We start from the raw sequence: 27,118 nt of genomic DNA on the forward strand, positions 1-27,118 counted from the left end.
GCAACTCTTGGATACCCGCTGCTTACCATGGAAACCGGCGTACACACTGGTTTCCAAAGTAAACATCAGGTATCTAGGAGCCGCGCGACTCCTGGATACCCGACGTTTACCTTGGAAACCAGCGTGTACGCCGGTTTCCAAGGTAAACAGCGCGTATCCAGGAGCCGCGGCTCCTGGATACCCGATGTTTACATTAGCAACCAGCGTCCAGCGTCGCTGATCGCTGGTCTCTTGCTGCCACACGCAGCGATGCGCGCAGGGCAACGGGAGACCAGCGATTGAAAAACAGCCCAGGCCGCTCGAGCACGATCAGCGATAACCGGCAGGGGGGCCGGTCGCTGATCCCCGTCACACACAGCGATCTCGCTGACGAGATCGCTGTGGCGTCACAAAATCAGCGATCTCGCTAGCGAGATCGCTTAGTGTGATGTGGACTTAAGAGGAAAGATGCAAATTGGACCCGCCCCAATTGACTAGTCTACCTAGTCCTATTGTTCCCAGCTACCTATTCAAAGCATGGATATTTGTAATGATGGAGCCTGTCTCTGATTCATGCAGCCCAAATCCCCAAGTTCCCTTAAAATATTAAGAAATTACTGTAAATGATACGCGCTACAGTCAAGGACATTTTTTTCAAAAGACAGGGATTGTTATAAAGCATTGATTCTCAAGGATCCAGCACAGAGAATGGTTCTTACAGACCATTTCTCTGTTCTCATACTTTTTGGCTTTTGTTTTGGTCACTTTTGAATGTTGTCATTGCTATCACTCCTAGAGGAACTGTACAGTAGCATGAGATGGTATCTACAACAGACAGAAGTTGCTCAGGTATTGCAGCTCATCCAGGATGGCACATCAGTGCGAGCTGTGGCAAGAAGGATAGTTCTGTCTGTCAGTACAGTGTCCAGAGCATGGAGCAGATACCAGGAGGCAGGCCAGTACACCACACCAGGAGACATGGAGGGGGCGGTAGGAGGGTAACAACCCAGCAGCAGGACCACTACCTTTGTGCAAGGAGCAACAGAAGGCACAGTACCAGAGCCCTGCAAAATGACCTCCAGCAGGCCACTAACATCCATGTGTCTGTTCAAACTGTCAGAAACACTCCATGAGGGTGGTATGGGGGCCCAACGTCCACAAGTGGCTGTTGTGCTTACAGCCACACACTGTGCAGAGCAACTGGCAGATTTGCCACTGGCGCCCTGTGCTCTTCATGGATGAGAGCCTGGTTCACACTGAGCACATGTAACAGACGTGACAGAATCTGGAGATGCTGTGGAGAACGTTCTGCTGCCTGCGTCCTCCAGCATAACCAGTTTGGCAGTGGGTTAGTAATGCTGTAAGGAGGCATTTCTTTGGAGGGCCACAAATCCCTCCATGTGCTAGCCGCAGGTACCCTGACTGCCATTAGGTATCAGGATAAGATTCTCAGACCCACTGTGAGACTAGATGCAGGTGCAGTGGGCCCTGGGTTCAATCTGATGCATGACAATGATAGGCCTCATGTGGCTGAAGTGTGTCAGCAGCTCCTGCATGATGAAGTCATTGATGTTATGGACTGACCTGCCAGTTCCCCAGACCTGAATCCAGTCGAGCACATCTGGGACATTATGTCTCGTTCCATCTACCAACGCCACATTGCACCACAGACTGTCCAGGAGTTGACTAATGTTTTAATCCAGGTCTGGGAGGAGATCCCTCAGGAGAACATCCTCTGCCTCTTCAGGACCATGCCCAGGCATTATAGGGAGGTTGTACAGGCAAGTGGAGGGCCCACACACTACTGAGCATTTGTCTTGAGGCATTTCCACTGAAGTTGGATCATTATGTAATTTGATTTTCCACTGTGATTTTGTGTATCATTCCACATCCAGACTTGAATGGGATATTAATTTTAATTTACATTGATCATTTTATGTTTTATTGTTCTCAACACATTCCTCTATGTAATGAATAATGATTTGAAACTGAAATATTTCATTCAGTGATATCTAGGATGTGGCATTTGTGTTCCCTTTATTTTTTTTTTCAGCACTGTGTATAAATTTGGAAATGCCAATCTCTCTGGACGGTGTAGGGCTGAAAACCAACACCCACTTGTGGACATTGGACCCTCATACCACCATCATCGAGTCTGTTTCTGACATAGCTATATATGTGTGTGAGAGCTATTCCAACATGTTTCAGACTGAATCTCAGTCCTTATTCATAAATATGAGTAATCCACGACTCATCCATGAGAATGGACTGAGATTCAGTCAGAAACATGTATCAATAGTTCTCACATAGATGTATTTTTTTCTATAGAACTGGGAATGTTCTGTTTTTATTTAAGTCTACCAATTGTGGTGTAGTAACCACTGTGTCTGCTAGGGGGCGCTGTGTGGATGGCCCAAGAGAGAGGATGAGTGGCAGAATCCTGAAGGACCGTTATGTATCTCAAGGTGGGTGGCCTTGAGATGGAGACTTATGTGTGTGTGTTGATCAGCACTGATATTGCTGAGGTGTTGTTTCAATGTGTCAGGGAGAAGTCTCCAGGTAACTGGGGAGACGGGCGGACCCAGTTACCTACAAACCCACCCAGGGGGTGTGTTTGAGAACATTATGATAAAAGTGTGTGAATGGTGCAAGGACCTGTGATAAGGTCATAGCCATGTGACCCGGTGGGCGTGGCTACAGACCGTATAAGGTGGCCAGGGTAGGTCACATGTGGTGAATGCTGCGACCCGGTTGGTCCAGTGAGGAAGGTCCCGCTGAGATGGGGCTTCCTGGCTAACAGCCTGTGAAGTGGCTGTGAGTAATGGCGACGTGTGCCTGTTAGTTCCCTGGAGGGAATGAACATGTGCAGCATGGTGAAGCAGCATCAGGAAACCCTGACAGGGTGAGATAACTTGGTGGCTGGAAAGCCTGCTCGTTGAACAGTGCATAACTTGTATGACTACCAGATAACAGAGCTGAACTCTGTAATGGACGCTATGCTGACTATATACTGTTTACTAGCAATTAATTATGCCAGCAAACGGTTTTAAATCATTACCCATATGATTGGCGGCTCAAATATAGCATTACCAACAGGGAGAAAAAAGAGTATACGTTGCCAATAAATATAATATAAAAATATATTGTTTAATTCATTACAAAAATATTATACAAAAAATGATTTACATGTCACTTTAGTTACATGGGTATATTTTCATTACAAATCATGTGATTAAATCCATGGGTCAAAAAAGAACACAAGATACAGGACAGGATAAAATTAGGACATATGCACAAACAATGGATGTCACTAAATGCAAAATTCGTATCCTTCCAAAATATATGCCAGTGTCAGGATTCGTACCGGGGTCTAGTCTGTGTTCCACAGCAAGTCTCGCTGCCTTACTGGTTGCGCCACACAACCAGTCTTAATATACAGTTTCTGATCAACTAGTTCTTTTTTGTTCTTCCTCTGTTCTGGTGATTGGCTGCTTCACTGTTTCCTGTGCTTATGTCCCGCCTTTTTCCTATTTAGCACTCCACAGGGCTTTCACTCCTTGCCGGTGACTCTTCTGTGGTACGGATTCCTGTCTCCCTACAGCGCTGTCCGGTACAACCTCTGACAGCTTCCCGGTCTCTCTTTCTTCGAGTACCCCTGGGACTCCAGCTTTCCGCTTTTGTCTTTGCTGTAAGCTTAGTACTTTTTGTGTTAGTTTGGGGTTTCGTGGTTTTCCCCTTCAGGTTCATTCACTCTTTAGTTTCACACTAGTAGTCCTCCTTGCTGCTGCTTGTCTCTCTTAGGTTGTCCTGCACTCATTCCACCCTCGGCTTACCCTCACTGTAGCTCCCTGCACTTACGCCGAGGTAGGGACCGCCGCCCAGTTGTCGCCCACCGGCTAGGGTGGGACCGGCAAGTAGGTAGGGTCAGTAGGGGGTGGAGCTCACTGGCACCTTCTTCCCCCGCCGTGTGGTGGAATCATAACAGAATCACCGGCCATCCCTATGGACGCTATGACCTCTTTAGTCAATCAAATGCAGGGTCTTACTCAGCTGGTGCAAGATCTTGCTGCGCAGGTCCAGCGTCAGGAGCAGATTCAAGCAGCTGCCGTTGCAGTGACAACTAATTCTGAGCCTAGAGTTAACTTACCCGAGCCATTTTTCGGAGATAGAAGCCAATTTGCTTCTTTTAGAGAAAATTGTAAATTATATTTTCAATTACGACCTATTTCTTCTGGCCCCCCAGCTCAAAGAGTCCGTATCATAATCTCTCGCTTACGGGAGGGACCCCAAGAGTGGGCCTTCTCTCTGCCGCCAGATTCAAATCTCCGGGATTCAGTAGACAACTTCTTTCAAGCCTTGGGGAATATTTATGATGAGCCTGACCAAGTCGCTCTGGCCGAGGCAAACCTTACCTCCCTGACCCAGGGTGATCAGGAGGTTGAGGTTTATTGCACCCAGTTTCGCAGATGGAGCTTAGCTACCCGTTGGAATGATCCCGCCCTTCGGAATCAATTTCAGCGGGGCCTTTCACCAGCCCTAAAGGATGAATTGGTACACTACACCCTGCCCCAGTCTCTGGAGGGGCTGATGGCTTTAATGGTCAGAATAGATCGCAGGTTAAGGGCGAGGAGATCGGAGCAGGCAGCAGCGCAAGTTTCCGTTTTCTCTAGGGTCACTCCGGCTGTTCCGAATCTGCCAGCTGCCGAACCTATGGAATTGGGAGCCATGCAAGCGACCCCATATCCTAGTCCTCGCCGTCCACGCCACGCACTTGGAACCTGTTTTTACTGCGGAGATCCTCGGCACTGGATAAAGGATTGCCCGCGGCGCCCTGGCACTCCACAGGAATCTTCTCGGAATACACCACCTAGGCCTGTGGGTGGACAGGTAATTCCTTTAAGTTCTAAGAGACTCTTAGTGCCAATTTCTATTGCTTTCACCTCCTCTAAGGGAGGAGTTGCCATGATTGATTCAGGGGCTACTGCTAATTTTATGTGTTATGAGTTTGCTGTCTCATTGGGTATTTCTTTAATTCCACTTGCTCACCCCACTAAATTAGTTGGTATTGTTAACACCCCACTAGCAAAGGGGGAGATTAGTCTCTGTACTCCATTGCTATCATTTCAGGTTGGGGTACTGCATGTGGAACAACTGTCATTTTTGGTTATGCATGACCTCCCAACTAGTGTCATACTGGGGCTTCCATGGCTCCAGCTCCATAACCCCAACATTAACTGGGTTTCTGGTGAATTGGAGAAGTGGGGTGCAGATTGTTCACAGAAATGCTTGTTAACACACGTTTGTGGTATCGTCTCCGTACAAGCTTCTCTTCAGAATCTTTTGGGCCAATTCGCAGATGTCTTTTCTATGAAGGAGTCTGAGCGGTTGCCACCTCATCGCCCCTATGACTGTACTATCAATTTGGTTCCCAATTGTAAATTCCCTAAGGGACGCCTATATAATTTATCACCTCCTGAAAGAGAAGCTTTACGTGAATATGTACAAGAGGCTCTAAGAAAGGGGCATATCCGTCCGTCCACCTCACCCCTGGCCGCAGGTTTCTTTTTCGTCAGTAAAAAGGATGGAGGACTTAGGCCGTGTGTAGACTACCGAGGTCTTAATGAAATAACTGTCCGTAACCAATATCCACTACCGTTGATTCCGGACCTGTTTAACCAGGTTCAGGGGGCTCGATGGTTCTCGAAGTTGGACCTGAGGGGGGCGTATAATCTCATTCGTGTAAAGGCTGGCGACGAGTGGAAGACTTCCTTCAATACCCCCGAGGGCCACTTCGAGTGTCTAGTTATGCCCTTTGGGCTGTGCAATGCTCCGGCGATTTTTCAAAATTTCACTAATGATATTTTCCAACATGCTATTGGCCGCTATGTAATTGTCTATCTGGATGATACCGTCTTTCCCCGAATATAAGACACCCCCGAATGTAAGACGTACTAGGGGAATAATGGGGGATGCCTAATGTAAGACATCCCCCGTTTATAAGACATAGCGGATCAGCGGTGCCCCGAAAGTAAGACGTTGTGCGGTACCGGTATAATGCATTAGGTTTAACATACCGGTACCGGTGCCTGTGTCCCCCTGTGTCCCCCGGGCAGAAGTCAGGGCCTCTCTGATTGGCCCAGCGGCTTCTGTGAGCCCGCCCGCCGGCCGCCGCCCTGACGTCACCGCTCATTGGCCAGTGTCCCCCTGCACGAGGAAGAAGAAGCCTGCCCTGCCCTGTCCCGCACCGCAGAGGAATCGCCATCCGGTAAGCAATGGCTGTGGGATACTGTACCATACCGTAATGGCAGGCTGTGGGATACTGTACAATGGCAGGCTGTGGGATACTGTACAATAATGGCAGGCTGTGGGATACTGTACAATGGCAGGCTGTGGGATACTGTACAATGGCAGGCTGTGGGATTTTTTTCTAATATAAGACATACCCCGAAAGTAAGACATAGTGGGACTTTTGGGGGTCAAAAGAATGTAAGACACTGTCTTATATTCGGGGAAACACGGTATTTTAGTGATCTCTCCTGACTGGGACTCACATTTAAATCATGTAAGGGATGTTCTCCAGGTACTCCGCAATAACCAACTTTTCGCCAAGCAAGAAAAGTGTATTTTCGGGGTCCAAAGTCTATCTTTTTTGGGTCATATTTTGACACCCCAGGCCATCACAATGGAGCCGGAGAAGGTAGAAGCGGTTCTTATTTGGGCTCGTCCTGCATCTTTGAAAGCTCTTCAAAGATTTCTGGGGTTTGCCAATTTTTACCGCAAGTTTATAAAAAACTTCTCCATTGTGGTGAAACCTCTCACAGATCTTACTGTGAAAGGTTCCGACTTGGTAAACTGGAGTAAAGATGCAGTGGACGCCTTCACGTTTCTTAAGGAGAGCTTTGCCACTGCTCCTGTTCTTACCCAGCCCGATCAGGAGAGACCCTTTGTTGTTGAGGTTGACGCCTCGGAGGCAGGGGTGGGGGCAGTACTTTCACAGGGGACTTCGTCTTTGACTCATTTGAAACCCTGTGCGTTCTTCTCAAAGAAGTTTTCCCCAGCTGAAAAAAATTATGATATTGGGAATAGGGAACTGCTCGCTATAAAATTGGCCTTTGAGGAATGGCGACATTTCCTGGAGGGGGCCAAACATCCTGTTACTGTCCTCACCGACCATAAAAATCTTGAATATCTCAAAACGGCCAAACGGCTTAATCCAAGACAGGCAAGGTGGGCGTTGTTCTTTTCATGTTTTAATTTTGTGATTTCTTTCAGACCCGGCTGCAAAAACGCCAGAGCAGACGCGCTTTCTAGAAGCTTCTGGCCTGAACAACCGTCAAACATCCCACCTGTTCCCATTTTACCTGATAAAGTATTTTGGGCTGCTAATTCCTCTGATTTGTTTGCTGAAGTTAAGCAATTTCAACATTTGTCTCCGTCCGGCTCTCCTGATAATAAATGGTTCGTTCCCTGTCATTTGCGTTTGAGACTGCTGAATGAACACCACAACTCTCCTCTTTCAGGTCACCCTGGTATCTCTGGTACAATGGAGTCAATCTCCAGAAATTTTTGGTGGCCGACTTTACGCCGGGATGCCACTGGCTATGTCAAGGCGTGTGACATTTGTGCCCGGTGTAAGGTTAACCGCTCACGGCCTTTGGGTGAACTATGTCCTCTTCCTGTTCCCTCCAAGCCATGGACCCATCTTTCCATGGACTTTGTTACTGATTTACCTTCCTCCCTGGGAATGACTGCCTTGTGGGTTGTGGTGGATCGCTTTAGTAAGATGGTGCACTTTATTCCTTTACCCAAATTGCCATCCGCCAAGCAATTGGTCCCCTTGTTTCTAAATCATGTGGTGCGGCTGCATGGAATTCCTTCTAATATTGTGTCGGATAGGGGTACCCAATTTGTCTCCAAATTCTGGAGAGCTTTCTGTAGTAAAATTGGCGTTTCCCTTGCTTTCTCATCGGCCTTTCACCCGGAGACCAATGGGCAGACAGAACGGGCCAATCAAGCCCTTGAACAATTCTTACGTTGCTATGTGGCTGATAAGCAAGAGACCTGGGCATCTTTTATTGCCCTGGCAGAGTTTGCCATAAATAATAGGGTGAACTCTTCCACAGGGATATCTCTCTTCTTCTGTAACATGGGATTTCACCCTAAATCCAGCTCTTTCTCTGAGGATCCCTCGGACAATCCTGAGGTAGAGATTGTTTCCTCTGATCTGCGGTCAGTTTGTGAGCAAGTCCAAAGCAGCATCAAAAAGGCTCATGAGTCACAATGCCACTTCGCTAATATGAAAAGGAGGAGAAGTCCTTCCTTTGAAGTTGGGCAGAAAGTGTGGCTTTCTACTAAAAATCTGAAACTAAGACTCCCCTCTGGTAAACTGGCTCCTCGGTACATTGGTCCTTTTAAAATATCTCAGATAATCAACTCTGTTTCTGTCAAATTGGATCTCCCCCAGGCTATGAGAGTGCATAAGGTTTTCCATGTCTCTCTCCTAAAACCTTATGTACCTCCAGTTTGTCCGGCTGACACACCTCCTGCTCCTGTTGTTGTACTTGGTCACCCCGAGTTTGAGGTAAGAAAGATCTTGGATTCCAGGAAAGTTCGTGGGGTCCTGCAGTACCTGGTGGACTGGAAGGGGTATGGCCCTGAGGAGAGGTCGTGGGTGTCTCATTCTGAGGTTCATGCTCCCAGGTTATGTAAGAGGTTCCATATCAATTTTCCTGAGAAGCCTTCCCTGTGTGAGGGTCCAGGGGCCCCTCATAAAGGAGGGGGTAATGTCAGGATTCGTACCGGGGTCTAGTCTGTGTTCCACAGCAAGTCTCGCTGCCTTACTGGTTGCGCCACACAACCAGTCTTAATATACAGTTTCTGATCAACTAGTTCTTTTTCGTTCTTCCTCCGTTTTGGTGATTGGCTGCTTCACTGTTTCCTGTGCTTATGTCCCGCCTTTTTCCTATTTAGCACTCCACAGGGCTTTCACTCCTTGCCGGTGACTCTTCTGTGGTACGGATTCCTGTCTCCCTACAGCGCTGTCCGGTACAACATCTGACAGATTCCCGGTCTCTCTTTCTTCGAGTACCCCTGGGACTCCAGCTTTCCGCTTTTGTCTTTGCTGTAAGCTTAGTACTTTTTGTGTTAGTTTGGGGTTTCGTGGTTTTCCCCTTCAGGTTCATTCACTCTTTAGTTTCACACTAGTAGTCCTCCTTGCTGCTGCATGTCTCTCTTAGGTTGTCCTGCACTCATTCCACCCTCGGATTACCCTCACTGTAGCTCCCTGCACTTACGCCGAGGTAGGGACCGCCGCCCAGTTGTCGCCCACCGGCTAGGGTGGGACCGGCAAGTAGGTAGGGTCAGTAGGGGGTGGAGCTCAGTGGCACCTTCTTCCCCCGCCGTGTGGTGGAATCATAACAGCCAGACAATAAGGAAGGACACTTTGTGTACACGAAACACGCGTCGGGGTTATTGACCGGGATCAGGATGGGACTTTTGGAGCACTAATGGGTATTTTTTTCCCCTACTAGGTTTATTATGATGCACATGAGGCGGTATGGTGTTTTGTGACTATGCGGTAATAATGATTCTTGGTATGTTAATGCACTGAATCTCACCTTATTGTCTGGCATATGTTTTGGAAGGATACGAATTTTGCATTCAGTGACATCCATTGTTTGTGCATATGTCCTAATTTTATCCTGTCCTGTATCTTGTGGTCTTTTTTGACCCATGGATTTAGTCACATGATTTGTAATGAAAATATACCCATGTAACTAAAGTGACATGTAAATCATTTTTTGTATAATATTTTTGTAATGAATTAAACAATATATTTTTATATTATATTTATTGGCAACATATACTCTATATACTGTTTCCTGTTGCTTTGATGGTTTATGATGCTGAATAAACCGAAGGAACTATGATTGTTTTATGGAAAACCAGTACTGGATCTGGTTTTTGTGGCTGCAAGCGAGTGATCCCCTATGTCAATGACAGCGCTACCTCACAATTGGTGGAGAAAGCTATGGGCATTGTTGTAGCCTTGTTGCTAGGAGCAACGGAAGAGGACTGCAAAGTTTCGGTTGCTAAGGGCAAAGGTTTCCAAAGGCACATGTTGCAGTGCTGGCAACGCTGAGCCAGGAGGGCTGACGGTTGTGAAAGCCATGTGATATACTGACAGCAGAGACTGGTGATTGCTAGGGTGCCTCTGCGGATAAGAGGTACCCGAGGACCTGTGTGGCCGACACAGGTAATGGACAGGTGTTCTTGTTGTACTGACCTGGGTCAGTGGGAAAGACTGTGTACCTGGAGGGTTCAGTGAGCAAGGTCCTGGAGGGTCAGTGTTGGGAGGTTCTGGGAGAAGAATCGGATCCCTGGAGCACGTGGTATGACCTTGGACCTGGTGAGGCCGGTGTGTTGGGAAACCATTGGGAGGAGGGTCGGCTCCCTGAATAGCACCCGATGCGCTCTGTGTGTTGGACGGTCTCAGGCGGAGATGGAACGTCCTGAATAGCACACAGCCTGGACACGTGAGTTTTGTGTGGTGTGTTTTTTATTCTCTTGTCTCAACTCAGCTGCGGTGGCTCAGTGGGAGTCCAGAAGGTGACAAGCGGCTTCCTGTAACTCGGCGGGGTTACGAAGGGAACAAGCGGCTTCCAGTAACTCGGCGGGGTTGCAAAGGGGACAAGCGGCATCCGGTAACTCGGCGGGGTTACGAAAAGGACACCAGCAGCTGTGTGTGAACAGCAGCCGGTGGTGTTGGTGTTCGGTGACAGCAGGAGCTGTGGTGGTGCCAAGGACTTGTGTGGTATCGTAAGAGACATAAACTGTGTGGTGTGAACTGCGGTCTAAGGAGACCTATAAAATGGACATGGGGAAATCCCGAAAGGGGGTGGTGGCCCAAATCAGGGTGGTAGCCAAAAGGGGGTGGAGTCCAAAATTGGGGTGGTAACCCAAAAAGAGGTGGAGTCCCAGAGGGGGCGGTGACCCAAATCGGGGTGGTACCCCAAAAGGGGGTGGAGTCCCAGAAGGGGGCGGCGACCCAAATTGGGGTGGTCCAGAAAGGGGCCAGTGTGTCAAATGAGATGGCAGCACTGGTTGCCTCAGTGGGTATGTCTGGGGAACCGCAGTGTGTGTGTGTATGTCTTTTGAGGAGTGCGGCATGTATTTTCTGGAAAATGACGGGCCACAGGTGTGTACCGTGATGCTGCAGCGGGAAGGAGTCTCTGGTACACTGGACTCAGAGAGTCAGGTGACTCTGACAGGAACTCCTCTCGTTTTATCTCTGGCCGAGAAAAATGTCAGGGTTCCGCGGTAAACAAGGGGTCACAGTGAACTATGCAGGAGACAGAGTAATGTTTGAGGGGACCAAAGGTGGTGAGTGCCAAGGGGGCGGGATATCACGGGACTTAGTCTATGCCTTGGAGAGGGGCCGGGACTTTGTTTGTTTGATGATGTATGTTCGGACGATGGAGACGTTTCGACTGTGGGGCCAGCAGATATTGAGACGGTGACGGCTCCTGACATGGACAGGTCAGAAGTAGAACTGACCGGAAGAAGAGGTACATCTGCCCAACGTATGGACCTGACGTCTCGTGACATGACGGATGGTGGGCTGGGAGATGAGACGACTGGACTAGACACACGGTCAGAGGTTAACTGGAGGGTTCACTCGGCTGACGGGACGGACCCAGTGGTACCCTTTGACAATATAATTAAAGAGGTAGTGGTGCGACACGTGCTGGCCAAAAGAGAACAAGATCATGAGATACAGTTAATAAAGGAGACAGTGGAAGGACATCTCGAACGAGTAAGAGTCCCGAGACAAATGGCGGAGCACAGGGTTGAGGAGCTCGAGAAAGAAGTCTTGGAGCTCAAAGAAGCTGTAAGTCGTCTTCTGCGGGAGAAGAGCTTGGACAGTAAATGTACAGCGGCCGGGTCCGATTGGTGGTGGGACGAAGCTGCCAGTGCCCATTTTGGCAAAGGGTCGTGAAGAGATAAAATCTTGTGAAGTTGGTGAGCAACGAACGGAAGAAGACAGTCACCCGATCGGGTCAACTGTAGTGAGGGAAGTGTCCGTGGTAAAGCCAGAGTCTTCTGTCCAGGAAGAGAGCAAGACCACGACCTTCAAATCTGTGATCGAGGTACCCGAAGACATGCAAGAAGCCTGTGCAGAGGAAGGTGTACATGAGGCTTTCAAAGAGGCGGTCAAGGCGTGTAAGGTGCACTGGGCACCTGAGACTCAGCAGTTGGTGATAATATCAGCCAGAGAAGATACTGCAAACCGGGTAGCTGTCCTGAAAGAGATGCATTTACAATGTCTCCACGCCAAACAGCTGGTCAGGCGGAGTAATATGAAGGCTGCTCGACACCTAGAGTTAGCGAAGGAGGCTATGGATCGGCTGGGTTTGCGGAAAGATGTGGTACCCAAAGGTCTGATTGGGAGAATCATTGGAAGATTCGGGAAGGTAATGCAAGACCTTGTAAATATCTCCGGTGTGGTGAGGGTGAGGATCCCTCCTGATGATGACCAGGTATCCAGTGAAGAGGGTAGAATTCCCATCATGGTGGTTGGCTCCGTGAAGAGCCTGAGAGACTTTCGGATACTTGTGGAGTATCGAGTGGGGTACCTGCAAGAAATTGAGCAGTTGAGGCTGGATCGTCGGCGAATTAATAAAGAAGTACGGAATACCAGGTGGCGGCCGCCTCCAGCCCAAGATGTAAGGACCTGAAGGGTTCCTCCAAGTAGTGACATGGCAGGTGGCCAAAGAATGTCAGCAAGTGGCAGTTCGATGGACCGTACGAGGCTGAGAGACATTAGTTCCTGTGAGACCCTGAATGGGTCAGACTCAGGCCAGACAGTAGGCCCGATTAAGACTGATGACCGCACCAATCAGGAGAGCCGGTCAGTGTGAGAAAGGTCAGGTGACGAAGCGCACTGTAGGAGGGTGGTGACTAAACAGTGTCTGATGACGCAGACTGTAACTGGAGGGCCAAAGATCAGGGCCGGTATTTTGACCACTGGGGGCGGGGGAGGCCTAACGTAGAGATGAGGCCGTATGACAGATGGAGACGGTTCTCTCAACCTGTGGGGCAAGGTGTAATGAGTGCCCGGTCTCGAGATCCTGGTGTAATGTTGTGTGTTGTGAGTTCATTCTCTGGTTCACCAGTTGTGAGTTCTCCTTCCAGACTCCCTCTGGTGGTAACCGGAGGTAGAGAGGCTGATTTGATCGGTGGAAATCTGCCACCTGAGAATGAGGATGACGATTGGATCTCAGGAGTCTCAGATTGGATTTAAGACAGCCGACGCCCTATTCAGTTGCTGGTGATTCCTTCTGGCTTGTCAGCTCTTGGTTATCAGCTCTGTTCCAGTCATCTAAAGCTAAGTTTTTATGCTAATGTTCACACTTGATTTTGTTGGTCTATTCAGTTTTTTGGTGTGGTCAGCCAGCCCCTGCTGGGGACTGTGCTGAATTTTCCACTCTTATTTATCAGTATTTTGCCAATTGGCTTTTTGTCCCTTACTAGTACAGTCTCTTTTTGCTCTGTCTCAGAATATTTCAGAGTGCTGATATAGTGGGAAAAGTCTAGTGACTTCAGGGTTAATTTTGCCATCAGAAGTGTTGGACATGATTTTTGTAGGGTTTTTTGCAGGTTGCAGACAGTGTCTTTCCTTTCCTTTCCTGTCTAGTTAGTTTGGGCCCCATTATTTGCTCAGCCTATTTTCCTGCCTGTTTGTGCCTTCATCTTGTTTCACCGTCAATACATGTGTGGGGGCTATCTATTCCTTTGGGGTCAGCTCTGGGGCAGTTAGTTTTCCCTTTTCTTGCTTTAGGCTTATTTAGTCCTCCGGCCGTGATGAGGCGTCATCGTAGGCACGCTCCACGGCTACTGCTAGTTGTGTTGTAAGATCAGGGATCTGCAATCTGCATTGTTACCAACCTCTCTGATTTTCTGTGACTTAGCTTGTTGTGCTTTTTTTCTCCTTGGTGACCCATTGATAACAGAATCACCAGCCATACCACAAATTCTAGGGTACTCAAAGGCAGGAAAAAGTTGTTAAAAAAAAAAAAAAGTGTCAGAATTTTTTTTATATATATTTTTTCCTCTGCCGTAGGAGGATTTTTTTTTTCTTTTTCCTAATGGAGATTAAGCAATTGTCTGATCGTGTGGAGCAGCTGGCTTCTGAAGTGCAGGGAATTTCAACCTACCTTATTCAGTCACATGCTGCTGAACCTAAGATCCCTACTCCTGATGTGTTTTCTGGGGATCGGTCTAAATTTCTGAATTTTAAGAATTGTAAATTATTTCTGGCCTTGAAGCCCAACTCATCGGGGAGCTCTGTGCAGCAGGTTAAAATTGTCATCTCCTTGCTGCGCGGCGATCCCCAGGATTGGGCTTTTTCTCTGACACCTGAAAATCCTATTCTGACTAATGTGGATGCATTTTTTCAAGCCTTGGGGTTGTTGTATGATGAACCTAATGCTGTTGATCAAGCTGAGAGAACCCTGTTGGCATTAAACCAGGGTCAGGATTCTGCAGAGTTATACTGTCAAAAATTCCGAAACTGGGCGGTCCTTACTACATGGAATGATAGTGCATTGGCAGCTCTCTTTCGGAAGGGCTTATCAGAGACCACCTGGGCAATAAAAATGAAAAAAGCATATACAGAATGGGAGGAATAGGGCTAAGCAACAGCACATGTGAAAAAGACTTGGGTATACTAATAGATCACAGACTGAATATGAGTCAACAGCGTGATGCAGCAGCAAAAAAGGCAAATGCAATTCTAGGATGTATTAACAGAAGCATACAGTCTAGATCATGTGAAGTCATTATTTCCCTCTACTCCTCTTTTGTCAGACCTCATCTGGAATATCGTGTCCAGTTTTGGGCACCACATTTTAAAAAAGACATCAACAAACTGGAGCAAGTTCAGAAAAGAGCGACCAGAATGGTGACCGGTCTGCAAACCCTGTCTTATGAGGAATGGTTGCAGGATTTGGGAATGTTTAGTTTGCAAAAGAGAAGACTGAGAGGAGACTTAATAGCTGTCTACAAATATCTCAAGGGCTGTCACATTGTAGAAGGATCACCTTTATTCTCATTTGCACAAGGAAAGACTAGAAGCAATGGGATGAAACTGAATGGAAGGAGACACGGATTAGATATTAGAAAAAACTTTTTGACAGTTAGAGTGATCAATGAGTGGAACAGGCTGCTACGAGAAGTGGTGAGTTCTCCTTCAATGGAAGTCTTCAAACAGAGGCTTGACAGACATCTGACTTGGATGATTTAGTGAATCCTGCTTTGAGCAGGGGGTTGGACCAGATGGCCCAGGAGGTCCCTTCCAACTCTACGATTCTATGAGACAGTAAAAGATGTTATGGTGGGATTTCCTGTTCCCTCTGGTCTGGATGACTCTATGTCATTAGCCATTCAAGTTAATCGGCGTTTACGTGAACGTAAAACTACACGGGAGGCGCTGCCACCTTTTGAACAAACGTCTGAACCTATGCAATGCGATGGGGTTTTGTCTAGGGCACAACGTCAGGAGTTTAGAAGGCGTAATAAGCTGTGTTTTTTCTGTGGAGACGCCTCTCATATTATTTCTGTCTGCCCAAAACGAGAGAAACGTATTGCACACACATTTGCTGTGGGCAGTATACAACCTAAGCTTCTTTTGGCAATTACTCTGATCTGCTCCTTATCCACGTTTTCCACGAAGGCTTTTGTGGATTCATTCAGGAGCAGCGTTGAATCTGATGGATTTGGACTTTGCTAAACGTTGTGGTTTTTCCATGACGCCGCTGCGGACGCCTATTCCTTTGAGGGGTATTGATGCTACTCCTTTGGCGGAGAATAAACCTCAGTTTTGGACCCAGGTGACAATGCGAGTTGCCCCAGACCACCAAGAAAATTGTAAATTTTTGGTGCTGCATAATCTGCATACTATTGTTCTGGGTTTTCCTTGGTTGCAAACTCATAATCCAGTTTTGGATTGGAAATCTGGGTCTGTGGTGAGTTGGGGTTGTCAGTGTGCTCTTAGGGATGCTACTGTTTTCTCCACCTCTCCTCAGTCTCATGATATTTCTGATTATCTAGCCGATTTTTCTGATGTATTTAGTGAGAGCAAGTCTGCGTGTTTGCCTCCTCATAGGAGTTATGACTGTGCAATTGAGTTGATGCCTGGGTGTAAATTTCCCAATGGTCGGCTTTTCAACTTTTCAGTACCCGAACATGATGCTATGCGATCGTATATTAAGGAGTCATTGGAGAAGGGTCATATTAGACCATCCTCGTCACCTTTAGGTGCTGGGTTTTTTTTTGTGGCCAAGAAAGATGGTTCATTAAGACCATGTATTGATTATCGTTCCCTTAACAAGTTGACGGTTAAATATCAGTACCCGTTACCCCTGATGTCTGATTTATTCTCCAGAATTAAGAGTGCCTGCTGGTTTACTAAGCTTGACCTCAGGGGGGGGCGTTTAATCTTATACGCATCAAGCACGGGGATGAATGGAGGACGGCGTTTAATACTCCAGAGGGACATTTTGAGTACCTGGTGATGCCTTTTGGGCTCACTAATGCCCCTTCTGTCTTCCAGTCCTTTATGAATGCTATTTTCCGTGACCTTGTGGATAAGTTTTTCATCATCTATCTGGATGATATTTTGATCTTTTCTAGTGATTGGGATTCTCATGTGGAACACGTCCGGACTGTGTTCCGGATTTTGAGGCAGAATTCCCTGTTTGTTAAGGGATTGAAATGCCTCTTTGGTGTACAGAGGATTTCATTTTTGGGATTTAGCTTATCTCCATCGACTATTGAAATGGACCCGGCCAAGGTACAGGCCATTTATGATTGGGTTCAGCCTACTTCTTTGAAGGCCCTCCAGAAGTTTTTGGGTTTTGCTAATTTCTATCGTAAATTTATAGGTAATTTTTCTGGTATTGTCAAACCTCTGACTGATCTGACCAAGAAGGGCGCTGATGTGCTGAATTGTCTCCTGAGGCTATCTCAGCATTTCAGGAGCTTAAGCAGAGATTTACTTTAGCTCCAGTTTTACGGCAACCTGATGTCTCACTTCCATTTCAGGTGGAGGTAGATGCTTCTAAGTTTGGTGCAGGAGCTGTCTTGTCCCAAAAAGACCCTGTGACTTCTAAGATGAATCCCTGTGCCTTCTTTTCTCGAAAGTTCTCCCCATCTGAACGCAACTATGACGTGGGGAATCGAGAGTTGTTGGCCATGAAGTGGGCATTTGAGGAGTGGAGACATTGGTTGGAGGGAGCTAGACATCAAGTTGTGGTCCTCACCGATCACAAGAATTTGATTTATCTTGAGTCGGCCAAACGCTTGAATCCTAGGCAGGCTACATGGGCCTTGTTTTTCACGCGTTTTAATTTTGTGGTCTCTTTTCTTCCTGGCACTAAGAATGATAAGGCAGATGCCCTTTCTAGGAGTTTCTTTGCCGATTCTCTTAGTGTGACCGAGCCTACTACCATCCTAGGTGAGGGGGTAGTTCTTTCTGCTATTTCGCCCGATTTGAGACGCGCCCTGGAGAAATTTCAGGAGGATAAACCTGAGCGTTGCCCTATGGGAAAATTGTATGTTCCTGACCAGTGGAGAAAGAGAGTGATGTCTGAAATTCATTGCTCCGCATTGGCTGGTCATCCAGGTATTTTTGGTACCAGAGATACCAGAGATTTGGTGAGTCGGTCCTTTTGGTGGCCTGCCTTATCTCATGACGTCAGGTACTTGTGGTACTTGTTCTCGGTCTAAACCCGGTTCTCGTTCTAGTGGGTTGCTGATGCCCCTGCCGGTGCCCAAGAGGCCATGGACCCATATCTCAATGGATTTTATTTCTGATCTTCCTGTCTCTCAGAGAATGACTGTTATCTGGGTGATTTTGTGAGATTTTCGAAGATGGTCCATCTTGTACCACTCCCAAAGTTGCCATCTTCCACTGAGTTGGTGCCCTTGTTTTTACAACAGGTGGTTCGGTTACATGGGATTCCTGAGAATATTGTGTCCGACAGAGTAGTCCAGTTTGTTTCCAGATTCAGGAAAGCCTTTTGTTCCAATCTGGGAATTCAGTTATCCTTCTCCTCCGCGTTTCATCCCCAGACCAATGGACAGACTGAGAGAAAAAACCAGACCTTGGAGTCTTATTTGAGATGTGTTATATCTGCTGATCAGGATGATTGGGTCTCATTTTTGCCCTTGGCCGAATTCGCACTGAACAATAGAGCTAGTTCTGCCACTTTGATGTCACCCTTTTTCTGTAATTTTGGGTTTCATCCTCGATTTGTCTTCAGGGCAAGTGGAATCTTCGTCCTGCCCAGGTGTGGACACTGTGGTTAAGAGAATGCAGCAGATATGGGACCAAGTGGTGGATAAGTTGTCACTCTCTCAGGAAAAGGCCCAGCGATTTTCCAACCGGCATAGGACCATTGGTCCCCGGTTTAAAGTGGGTGATATGGTCTGGTTGTCGTCTACGAATATTCCTATGAAGGTTGCATCTCCTAAATTTAAGCCAAGATTTATTGGTCCTTATAAGACTTTGGAAATTCTTAATCCTGTTTCGTTTCGATTGGCTCTTTCAGTTACGTTCAAGATCCATAACGTATTTCACAAATCTCTGTTGAAGAGGTTTGTTGAGCCAGTGGTTCCTATGGCAGTACCTCCTGACCCTGTGTTGGTTGAAGGCAATGTGGAATATGAGGTAGAGAAAATATTGGATTCTCGTTTGGTTAGACGGAGACTCCAGTATTTGGTCAAATGGAAGGGTTATGGTCAGGAGGATAATTCTTGGGTCTCTGCCTCCGATATTCATGCCAATAGATTGGTTCATGCCTTTCACCGGGCCCATCCTGATCGGCCGGGTGGCGTGGATGAGGGTTCGGTGACCCCTCCTCAATGGGGGGGTACTGTTGTGAGTTCATTCTCTGGTTCACCAGTTGTGAGTTCTCCTTCAAGACTCCCTCTGGTAGTAACTGAAGGTAGAGAGGCTGATTTGATCGGTGGAAATCTGCCACCTGAGAATGAGGATGACGATTGGATCTCAGGAGTCTCAGATTGGATTTAAGACAGCCAACGCCCTATTCAGTTGCTGGTGATTCCTTCTGGCTTGTCAGCTCTTGGTTTTCAACTCTGTTCCAGTCATCTAAAGCTAAGTTTTTCTGCTAATTTTCACACTTGATTTTGTTGGTCTATTCAGTTTTTTGGTGTGGTCAGCCAGCCCCTGCTGGGGGCTGTGCTGAATTTTCCACTCTTATTTATCAGTATTTTGCCAATTGGCTTTTTGTCCCTTACTAGTTTGGTCTCTTTTTGCTGTCTCAGAATATTTCAGAGTGCTGATATAGTGGGAGAAGTCTAGTGACTTCATGGCTAATTTTGCTATCAGAAGTGTTGGACATGATCCACGGCTACTGCTAGTTGTGTTGTAAGATCAGGGATCTGCAATCTGCATAGTTACCAACCTCTCTAGCTTTCTGTGACTTAGCTTGTTGTGCTTTTTTCTCCTCGGTGACCCATTCATAACAGTTGTGTGTTCAACACCACAAGTTTCAACAGAGGGGGGAGGTATGTGGTGTAGTGACCACTGTGTCTGCTAGGGGGCGCTGTGTGGATGTCCCAAGAGAGAGGATGAGTGGCAGAATCCCAAAGGACCGTTATGTATCTCAAGTTGGGTGGCCTTGAGATGGAGACTTAAATGTGTGTTGATCAGCAATGATATTGCTGAGGTGTTGTTTCAATGTGTCAGGGAGAAGTCTCCAGGTAACTGGGGAGACGGGCGGACCCATTTACCTACAAACCCACCCTGGGTGTGTGTTTGAGAACGTTGTGATAAAATTGTGTGAATTGCGCAAGGACCTGTGATATGGTCATAGCCATGTGACCCGGTGGGCGTGGCTACGGACCATATAAGGTGGCCAGGGTAGGTCACATGTGGTGAATGCTGCGACCCGGTTGGTCCAGTGTGGAAGGTCCCGCTGAGATGGGGCTTCCTGGCTAACAGCCTGTGAAGTGGCTGTGAGTAATGGCGACGTGTGCCTGTTAGTTCCCTGGAGGGAATGAACGTGTGCAGCATGGTGAAGCAGCATCAGGAAACCCTGACAGGGTGAGATAACTTGGTGGCTGGAAAGCCTGCGCATTGAACAGTGTATAACTTGTATGACTACCGGATGGACGCTATGCTGACTATATACTGTTTCCTGTTGCTTTGATTGTTTATGATGCTGAATAAACCAAAGGGACTATGATTGTTTTATCTAAAACCCGTACCGGATCTGGTTATTGTGGCTGCAAGCGAGTGATCCCCTATGTGAATGACAGCGCTACCTCACACAATCTATATATATAAAATTGAATGTGTGTGTGTGTGTATATCACCAACCAATCACGAAGCATCTTTCATTTCACCGAAGCTGTTTAAAAGAAGCTGAGCTATGATTGGTTGCTATGAGCAACAGTTTTCCTTGCAACCAATCACGAAGCATCTTTCATTTCACCAGAGCTGTTTAAAAGAAGCTGAGCTGTGATTGGTTGCTATGATCAACAGTTTTCACACTCCACAACACCTCAGTAGACACTGACCGGGTGGGAGAAATCTAGCATCCCCAGGAACATAAGCTCCCAGCCATTGTCTGCCCCCCAGAAAGGAGCAGAGAGCACATGACAGAAAAGAATCACCCCCTCTTGTGCCCATATACCCAGCACACATCCTCTATCCCATAGGCACATCTTCCCCCTTAAAGGGATCCCCGGTATGGAAGTTAGGGCAAATCCCTCAGCGCTCTGATTCTGACCCCAGGCTTCTATTAAAGGGATCATTGGTATGGAAGTCAGGACAAATCGATCCAATGCTTTTGTTTTGACCCCAGGGTCTCTTAAAGGGATCATTGGCATGGAAATTAGGGCAATTCCACTAAGCGCTCTGGTTCTGACCCCAGGCCTCTCTTAAAGGGATCCCCGGTATGGAAGTTAGGACCATTCCTCTCAGCTCTGTGGTTCTGACCACAGGGTCTCTTAAAGGGATCATTGGTATGGAAGTTAGGGCAATTCCACTAAGCGTTCTGGTTCGGACCCCAAGCCCCTCTTAAAGGAATCCCCGCTACGGAAGTGAGGGCAAATCCACTCTGCGCTTTGGTACTGACCCCAGGCCTCTCTTAAAGGGATCTCTGGTATGGAAGTTAGGGCAATTCCACTCAGCGCTCTGGTTCTGACCCCAGTCTCTCTTAAATGGATCATTGGTACGGAAGTTCGGGCAATTCCACTCAGCCCTCTGGTTCTGACCCCAGGACCCTCTTAAAGGGATCCCCAGTATGGAAGTGAGGGCAAATCTATTCTGCGCTCTGATTCTGACCCCAGGCCCCTCTTAAAGGGATCCCCGGTATGGAAGTGAGGGCAAATCCACTCTGCGCTTTGGTACTGACCCCAAGCTTCTCTTAAAGAGATCTTCGGTATGGAAGTTAGGGTAAATCCCTCAGCGCTCTGATTCTCACCCCAGGCTTCTATTAAAGGGATCCCCGGTATGGAAGTTAGGACCATTCCTCTCAGCTCTGTGGTTCTGACCACAGGGTCTCTTAAAGGGATCGTTGGTATGGAAGTTAGGGCAATTCCACTAAGCGCTCTGGTTCTGACCCCAGCCCTCTCTTAAAGGGATCCCCGGTATGGAAGTTAGGACCATTCCTCTCAGCTCTGTGGTTCTGACCACAGGGTCTCTTATAGGGATCATTGGTATGGAAGTTAGGGCAATTCCACTAAGCGCTCTGGTTCTGACCCCAGGCCCCTCTTAAAGGGATCCCCAGTACGGAAGTGAGGGCAAATCCACTCTGCGCTTTGGTACTGACCCCAGGCCTCTCTTAAAGGGATCTCTGGTATGGAAGTTAGGGCAAATCCCTCAGCGCTCTGATTCTCACCCCAGGCCTCTCTTAAAGGGATCATTGGTATGGAAGTCAGGGCAAATCCATCCAGCGCTTTAGTTCTAATCCCAGGCCTCTCTTAAAGGGATCCACGGTATGGAATTTAGGGCAATTCCATGCAGTGATCTGGTTCTGACCCCAGGCCCCTCTTAAAGGGATCCCCGGTATGGAAGTCGGGGCAACTGCCATCAAATGCTCTGGTACTGACCCCAGGCTCTCGTAAAGGGATCTCCTGTATGGAAGTTAGGGCAAATCCCTCAGTGCTCTGAATCTGACCCCAGGATTCTATTAAAGGGATCACTGGTATGGAAGTCAGGGCAAAACCACTCAGCGCTATGTTTCTGATCCCAGGCTCTCTTAAAGGGATCCCCAGTATGGAAGTTAGGGCAAATCCACTCTGCGCTTTGGTACTGACCCCAGGCCCCTCTTAAAGGGATCCCCGGTATGGAAGTTAGGGCAATTCCACTCAGCGCTCTGGTTCTGACCCCAGGCCCCTCTTAAAGGGATCCCCGGTATGGAAGTTAGGGCAAATCCACTCTGCGCTCTGATTCTGACCCCAGGCCCCTCTTAAAGTGATCCCTGGTATGGAAGTGAGGGCAAGTCCACTCTGCGCTTTGGTACTGACCCCAGGCCTCTCTTAAAGGGAACTTCGGTATGGAAGTTAGGGTAAATCCCTCAGTGCTCTGATTCTCACCCCAGGCTTCTATTAAAGGGATCCCCGGTATGGAAGTTAGGGCAAATCCATTCAGCGCTCTGGTTCTGACCCCAGGCTGACGGGATGATGTGGGATATTAGGGGTAGTAGTTCGGTGGCTCTGGCTAACGGGATGATGTGGGATATTAGTGGTAGTAGTCTGGTGGCTCTGGCTGACGGGATGATGTGGGATATTAGGGGTAGTAGTCCGGTAGCTCTGGCTGACGGGATGATGTGGAATATTATAGTGAATGTGGCTATGCGGAGTGGACGGGGCTCTACACTCAGCTTTATATATATAGATATAATCATTATAATTTGTTATAGCTAACCGTAGTTAGTTACTATGCCCGGGCAGCGCCGGGCTCTTCAGCTAGTATAGTATATATATTTTTTTATCAAAACAACGGCTGGATAACTTTTTATATTGCTAATTGTCCAGTCTAAGACCACCTGAGCGATCAATGCTGGAGCAATAGGAATTAGAATTTGTGAGCAAAACTTTTTTTTTTTTAAACAATCCTTGCCTTGTGTACATTTTGGGGGGACAGACTAACAACTCCTTTAATCAGTATAGAATTCTAAACATATTTAAGTTAAAAAGAGAGTGGTACTTAAGAATGAACATGACACAATGCTCATGCACAAGGAGGCTGTATGCGGGAGCAAGCACAGACAGAGGAGGGCCCCTGTGCAAGAACAATATATGGGTCCTTTGCAGTCCAATAGCTCCTCACATTGCACAATTCTACCTGCATTAGAGGAGGAAGTGGGCTCCCTTACTTCTCGGGCCCCTGTGCGGCAGCACAGGTTGCACTAATGAAATGTCTACCCCCTTGACGCATGCTTTCTTTAGTAAGAAGCAATATAGCCTCTATGTATTGCTGCACAGCACTTCCATATACTGTATATGGCATCCTATAGCTCATGCGAAGAGTTATTTTCTACTGGATTAAAAAAAAACCCTGAAAGCACAAAGCGGTACAAGTGAGGGCTCAGCCTATGTTTTTCTATCAATAGACTGTTGCTTTGTCATTTTGCCCCACTGTTTTAGGAAGTTTTTAACATGTGTCATTCTTGGGACTGATTTAATGAACTATCTAATAATGGCACTGTGATTCCCTGTTCAGTATGGATTTGCGCGAGCAGCACTGACTAAATAACTAAAGCAATCCTTTCATGATTAACCAGCTGCGTGGGCTTACACTTGACACCCTCCTTGCCACCATTCCTGCAGAGCGTCATTCACTCCCGCAGCTTGTCTACACATACATTTTCCCTCCCTTCTTTTAAAGCCACTTATCAATTTACCCCTCGCTGTTCTGCTTAGACCCTGCAGATGTTCTGTTTTGAAGTCCTTGCCAGGCCCCCTGCCGCTGGGGGTATTCTCCTGTTCAAATGGCTGTAATCTATTAGACAATATTTAGCTGCAGATCCCACCGTGAAGGTTGCAGATTGTCTGCTGAGGAATTTCACGTGGGTATATCCAGTTTTCTGCTATGACTGAACCTCTTTTCTTGCCCAGTCTTATTTTGCCCATTTTTTCTAAGTGTCTGAGGGTCCAAGGTTTCTTTTTTCATGCTATATTTATACAGTATATCGGTCATCCTGGTCATTCAGATACTATATATGAATGTCAGAGACTTATTATTGGATCAATAATCCATACAAAAGTGGCACAATGGCGGATGCAGTGCCCAGTATAAATGTAGTGCTGGACCATTATCTCATGTGGTGACCACATCTAAAGACCTGTTATTTGCTCATGTCCCATCTTATATGCTAGAATGACAACTCCTTTTACTCTTACTTTACAGCTCCCTGTTACTCAGTTGTCATCCTCCAACCAACTTACACTAATGATACAGAGATATTAAAGGGTTATTCCCAACATTAGACGTTATCACCTGTCCATAGGTCAAGTGATAACTGGCCGATTGGTGGGTGTCCGACCGCTGGGATCCTCATCAATCCTGAACATAGGGTAGGTGATGACTTCTAAAAAGTTTTTTCTCCTAATATTTTCATAGCAAGATCAGAACCATCTATGTTATATATTATGGGATATAGAGGTCTGTTAGATATTCGAGAGTTTCACAAAAATGCTACCATGTCATAGAGACATATCAGGAGTTTTGTTTGGACACATATGATTGCTAAAACCAAGAGGCAGACGCAACGAGCCGAGAGACTGAAGTCGAAGCTTTTGGCTCAGTGCTTTCTGCCCTATTATTTTAGTGGTGTAAGAACTTGGAGGCCACAGAAAACATCTAAATATAAATTTATACATATAAAAAAAATACTTTTCTGTGAAATAAACTATGCATAATATATAGGGTTGATGGAACAGCTTCAGATAAGAGCTTATTCGAATAGTTATAGCGCTTCCTGAATAGCTGCCTCGGTAACCTGGCTGGAGCACTCCCGATCATCAGCTGTACAGCGCCGCAGCTGCATGTGTCGCGGCTGTTATGATTGAGTCACCGTAGGAGGTAAAAACAGAAATGCTAGCTAAGTCCAGAAAACCAGAGAGGTTGGCAGCTATCGGATTGCAGACCCCTGATCCTATCCACAACAACTAACAGTAGCCGTGGGGGGTTCCTACGATGCCCTAGACCCCTCGATCACTGCCGGAGAATTAAATAGGCCTAAAGAAAGAAAGGGGAAATCTAAACTGCCCCAGAGCAGACCCCAAAGCAATAGGCAGCCCCCAACATATAATGACGGTGAAGCAAGATGAAAACACTAACACAGACAGAAAGATAGACTGAGCAAAGACGGGGCCCAAGCTAACTAGATAGAAAAGGACAGGAAGGCTGCTGTCTGCAATCCGTGAAAAACCCTATGAAAATAAGAGCCAACAGACTGACAGTGAAAAAGGCCCTGAAGATGCTAGGCTTCAAAAAAGCTATGTCAGTACTCAGGAATATTCTGAAGACAGAGCTACAGGCAAAAGGAGATTCAGCTCACCCCAGCAGGGAATGGCAGAATACAGAAAAGCAAGGAAAACAAAAACAAAACACAAATGCTAACAGGCAAAGCAGAAAACTTAGCTTTAGAGGAGCAGGAATCAGACTGGTGTCCTAGAAGTCCACAGAGAAGTCACCCACAGGGCAGAAGGGCGTCGGCAGCCTTATATCCAGTCCGTGACTCCACTCAGCCAGTCCTCATTAGGCTCAGGTGCCTGATAATCAGGCTCATTACCTTCCTTTACCAGAATAGGGAGTTCACCAGACCTCAGTGACGAAGGGGAAAATGAACTCACAACACGCGGCTGTGTGACTGTCACAACACATGCACGGTGAGCCTGTGTGTTGGGCTCTCCATGCATGTGTTGTGACAGTCACACAGCCGCGACACATGCAGCTGTTATGTTATGGGACTAATTTCCCGATGACACTTCCCCTTTAATAAAAATGCTACATGATGGCTGCCAATCACTTCTGTACATAAGCCGCCCAGTAGTGATGAGCAGATGTGCTCGGATACTCTGGTGTTATCCGAGTATCTTGGACATGACGGAATAATATGTTAGAATCCTTCTAACAGCATGATCCGCAGCTGTCTAACAGCCGCAACACATACAGCCACGGGGATTCGAACATATTATTCGAGCTTGGCCAAGATACTTGGATAACACCGGAGTATCTGAGCATATTCGCTCATCACTACTGCCCAGGCCTCCTAACAGTCTGCTAACTTCCTGTTTGGTCCTGTCTGCTGTGGTCACATGTCCACCTGGACCAATCAAAAATTGCAAAATGGGTCTCTGTTTATTCCATACAACTGATTGGATGCATTCTGGCCAATCATACACTTTTGACACATGATTAGCTTATTTATCACCTCCCTTGGTCCTCTAGTAGATGAAGAAGATATCTGACTACTAATGAAGTGGAAGGCTATTGATCTACACAACAAGTAAATCTTGGGTGGTATGAGCTTGCTGAAAAAAAAAATAACCCAACCACTATAACATTATTTTGCAACTTTGTTACATTTTAATAAAAGAATATCCCATAATGTAACACCTATAAATTAGACAAATATTGCTGCTTTCTTTCAAAAATAGCACCACACCTGTCCTGCAGGTAGTGGCTGGTACTGCAGCTTGGCCCGCATACACTCCAGTGGACCAGAGCTAAATTACCAAATAGAACTCATGGACAGCTGTGGCGTCGTTTCTGAGTGAAAGCAGCCAGCCATGCTTTTCTAATCCTTGACAACCGATTAAACTGGTAAAGAACGAAAAATGCAATGCGCATACGTTACCTTTTTCCTGACAAACTATCAAATGCATGTAAATCTAAAATCCCTGTTAAGTCCACCCTGGAAAGTAAAGCAGAATAAAGATCATTAAAATTATCAGTAGGAAATCGGAGTTATTCTTTGCATCACTTCCACACCTATATGTGTAATCTTCCCAACACGCGGCATGTTTAATTAGAAAATTGCTTTTCACGCAGCTTGCACTTCTTAAATACTCAGGGAATGCTAAGGACATAACGAGGCGT

General features: G+C 46.9%; 1 protein-coding gene across 4 annotated transcripts in view; it reads right to left on the reverse strand.

Annotated features, from left to right (window-relative positions):
* LOC141086301 (zinc-regulated GTPase metalloprotein activator 1B-like) overlaps nt 1–27,118 on the reverse strand; it is a 347,538-nt gene that overhangs the window by 47,367 nt on the left and 273,053 nt on the right. For all 4 annotated transcript variants that reach the window (XM_073572259.1, XM_073572258.1, XM_073572261.1 and 1 more), the window contains one exon: nt 26,877–26,933. In XM_073572259.1, the coding sequence (XP_073428360.1) occupies nt 26,877–26,933 (57 nt within the window). The remainder of the gene's footprint in view (nt 1–26,876; nt 26,934–27,118) is intronic.

Source organism: Dendrobates tinctorius, unplaced genomic scaffold, assembly GCF_039654945.1.
Source record: "Dendrobates tinctorius isolate UK_male_01 unplaced genomic scaffold, ASM3965494v1 ptg000031l, whole genome shotgun sequence".
Taxonomy (NCBI): Eukaryota; Metazoa; Chordata; class Amphibia; order Anura; family Dendrobatidae; genus Dendrobates; species Dendrobates tinctorius.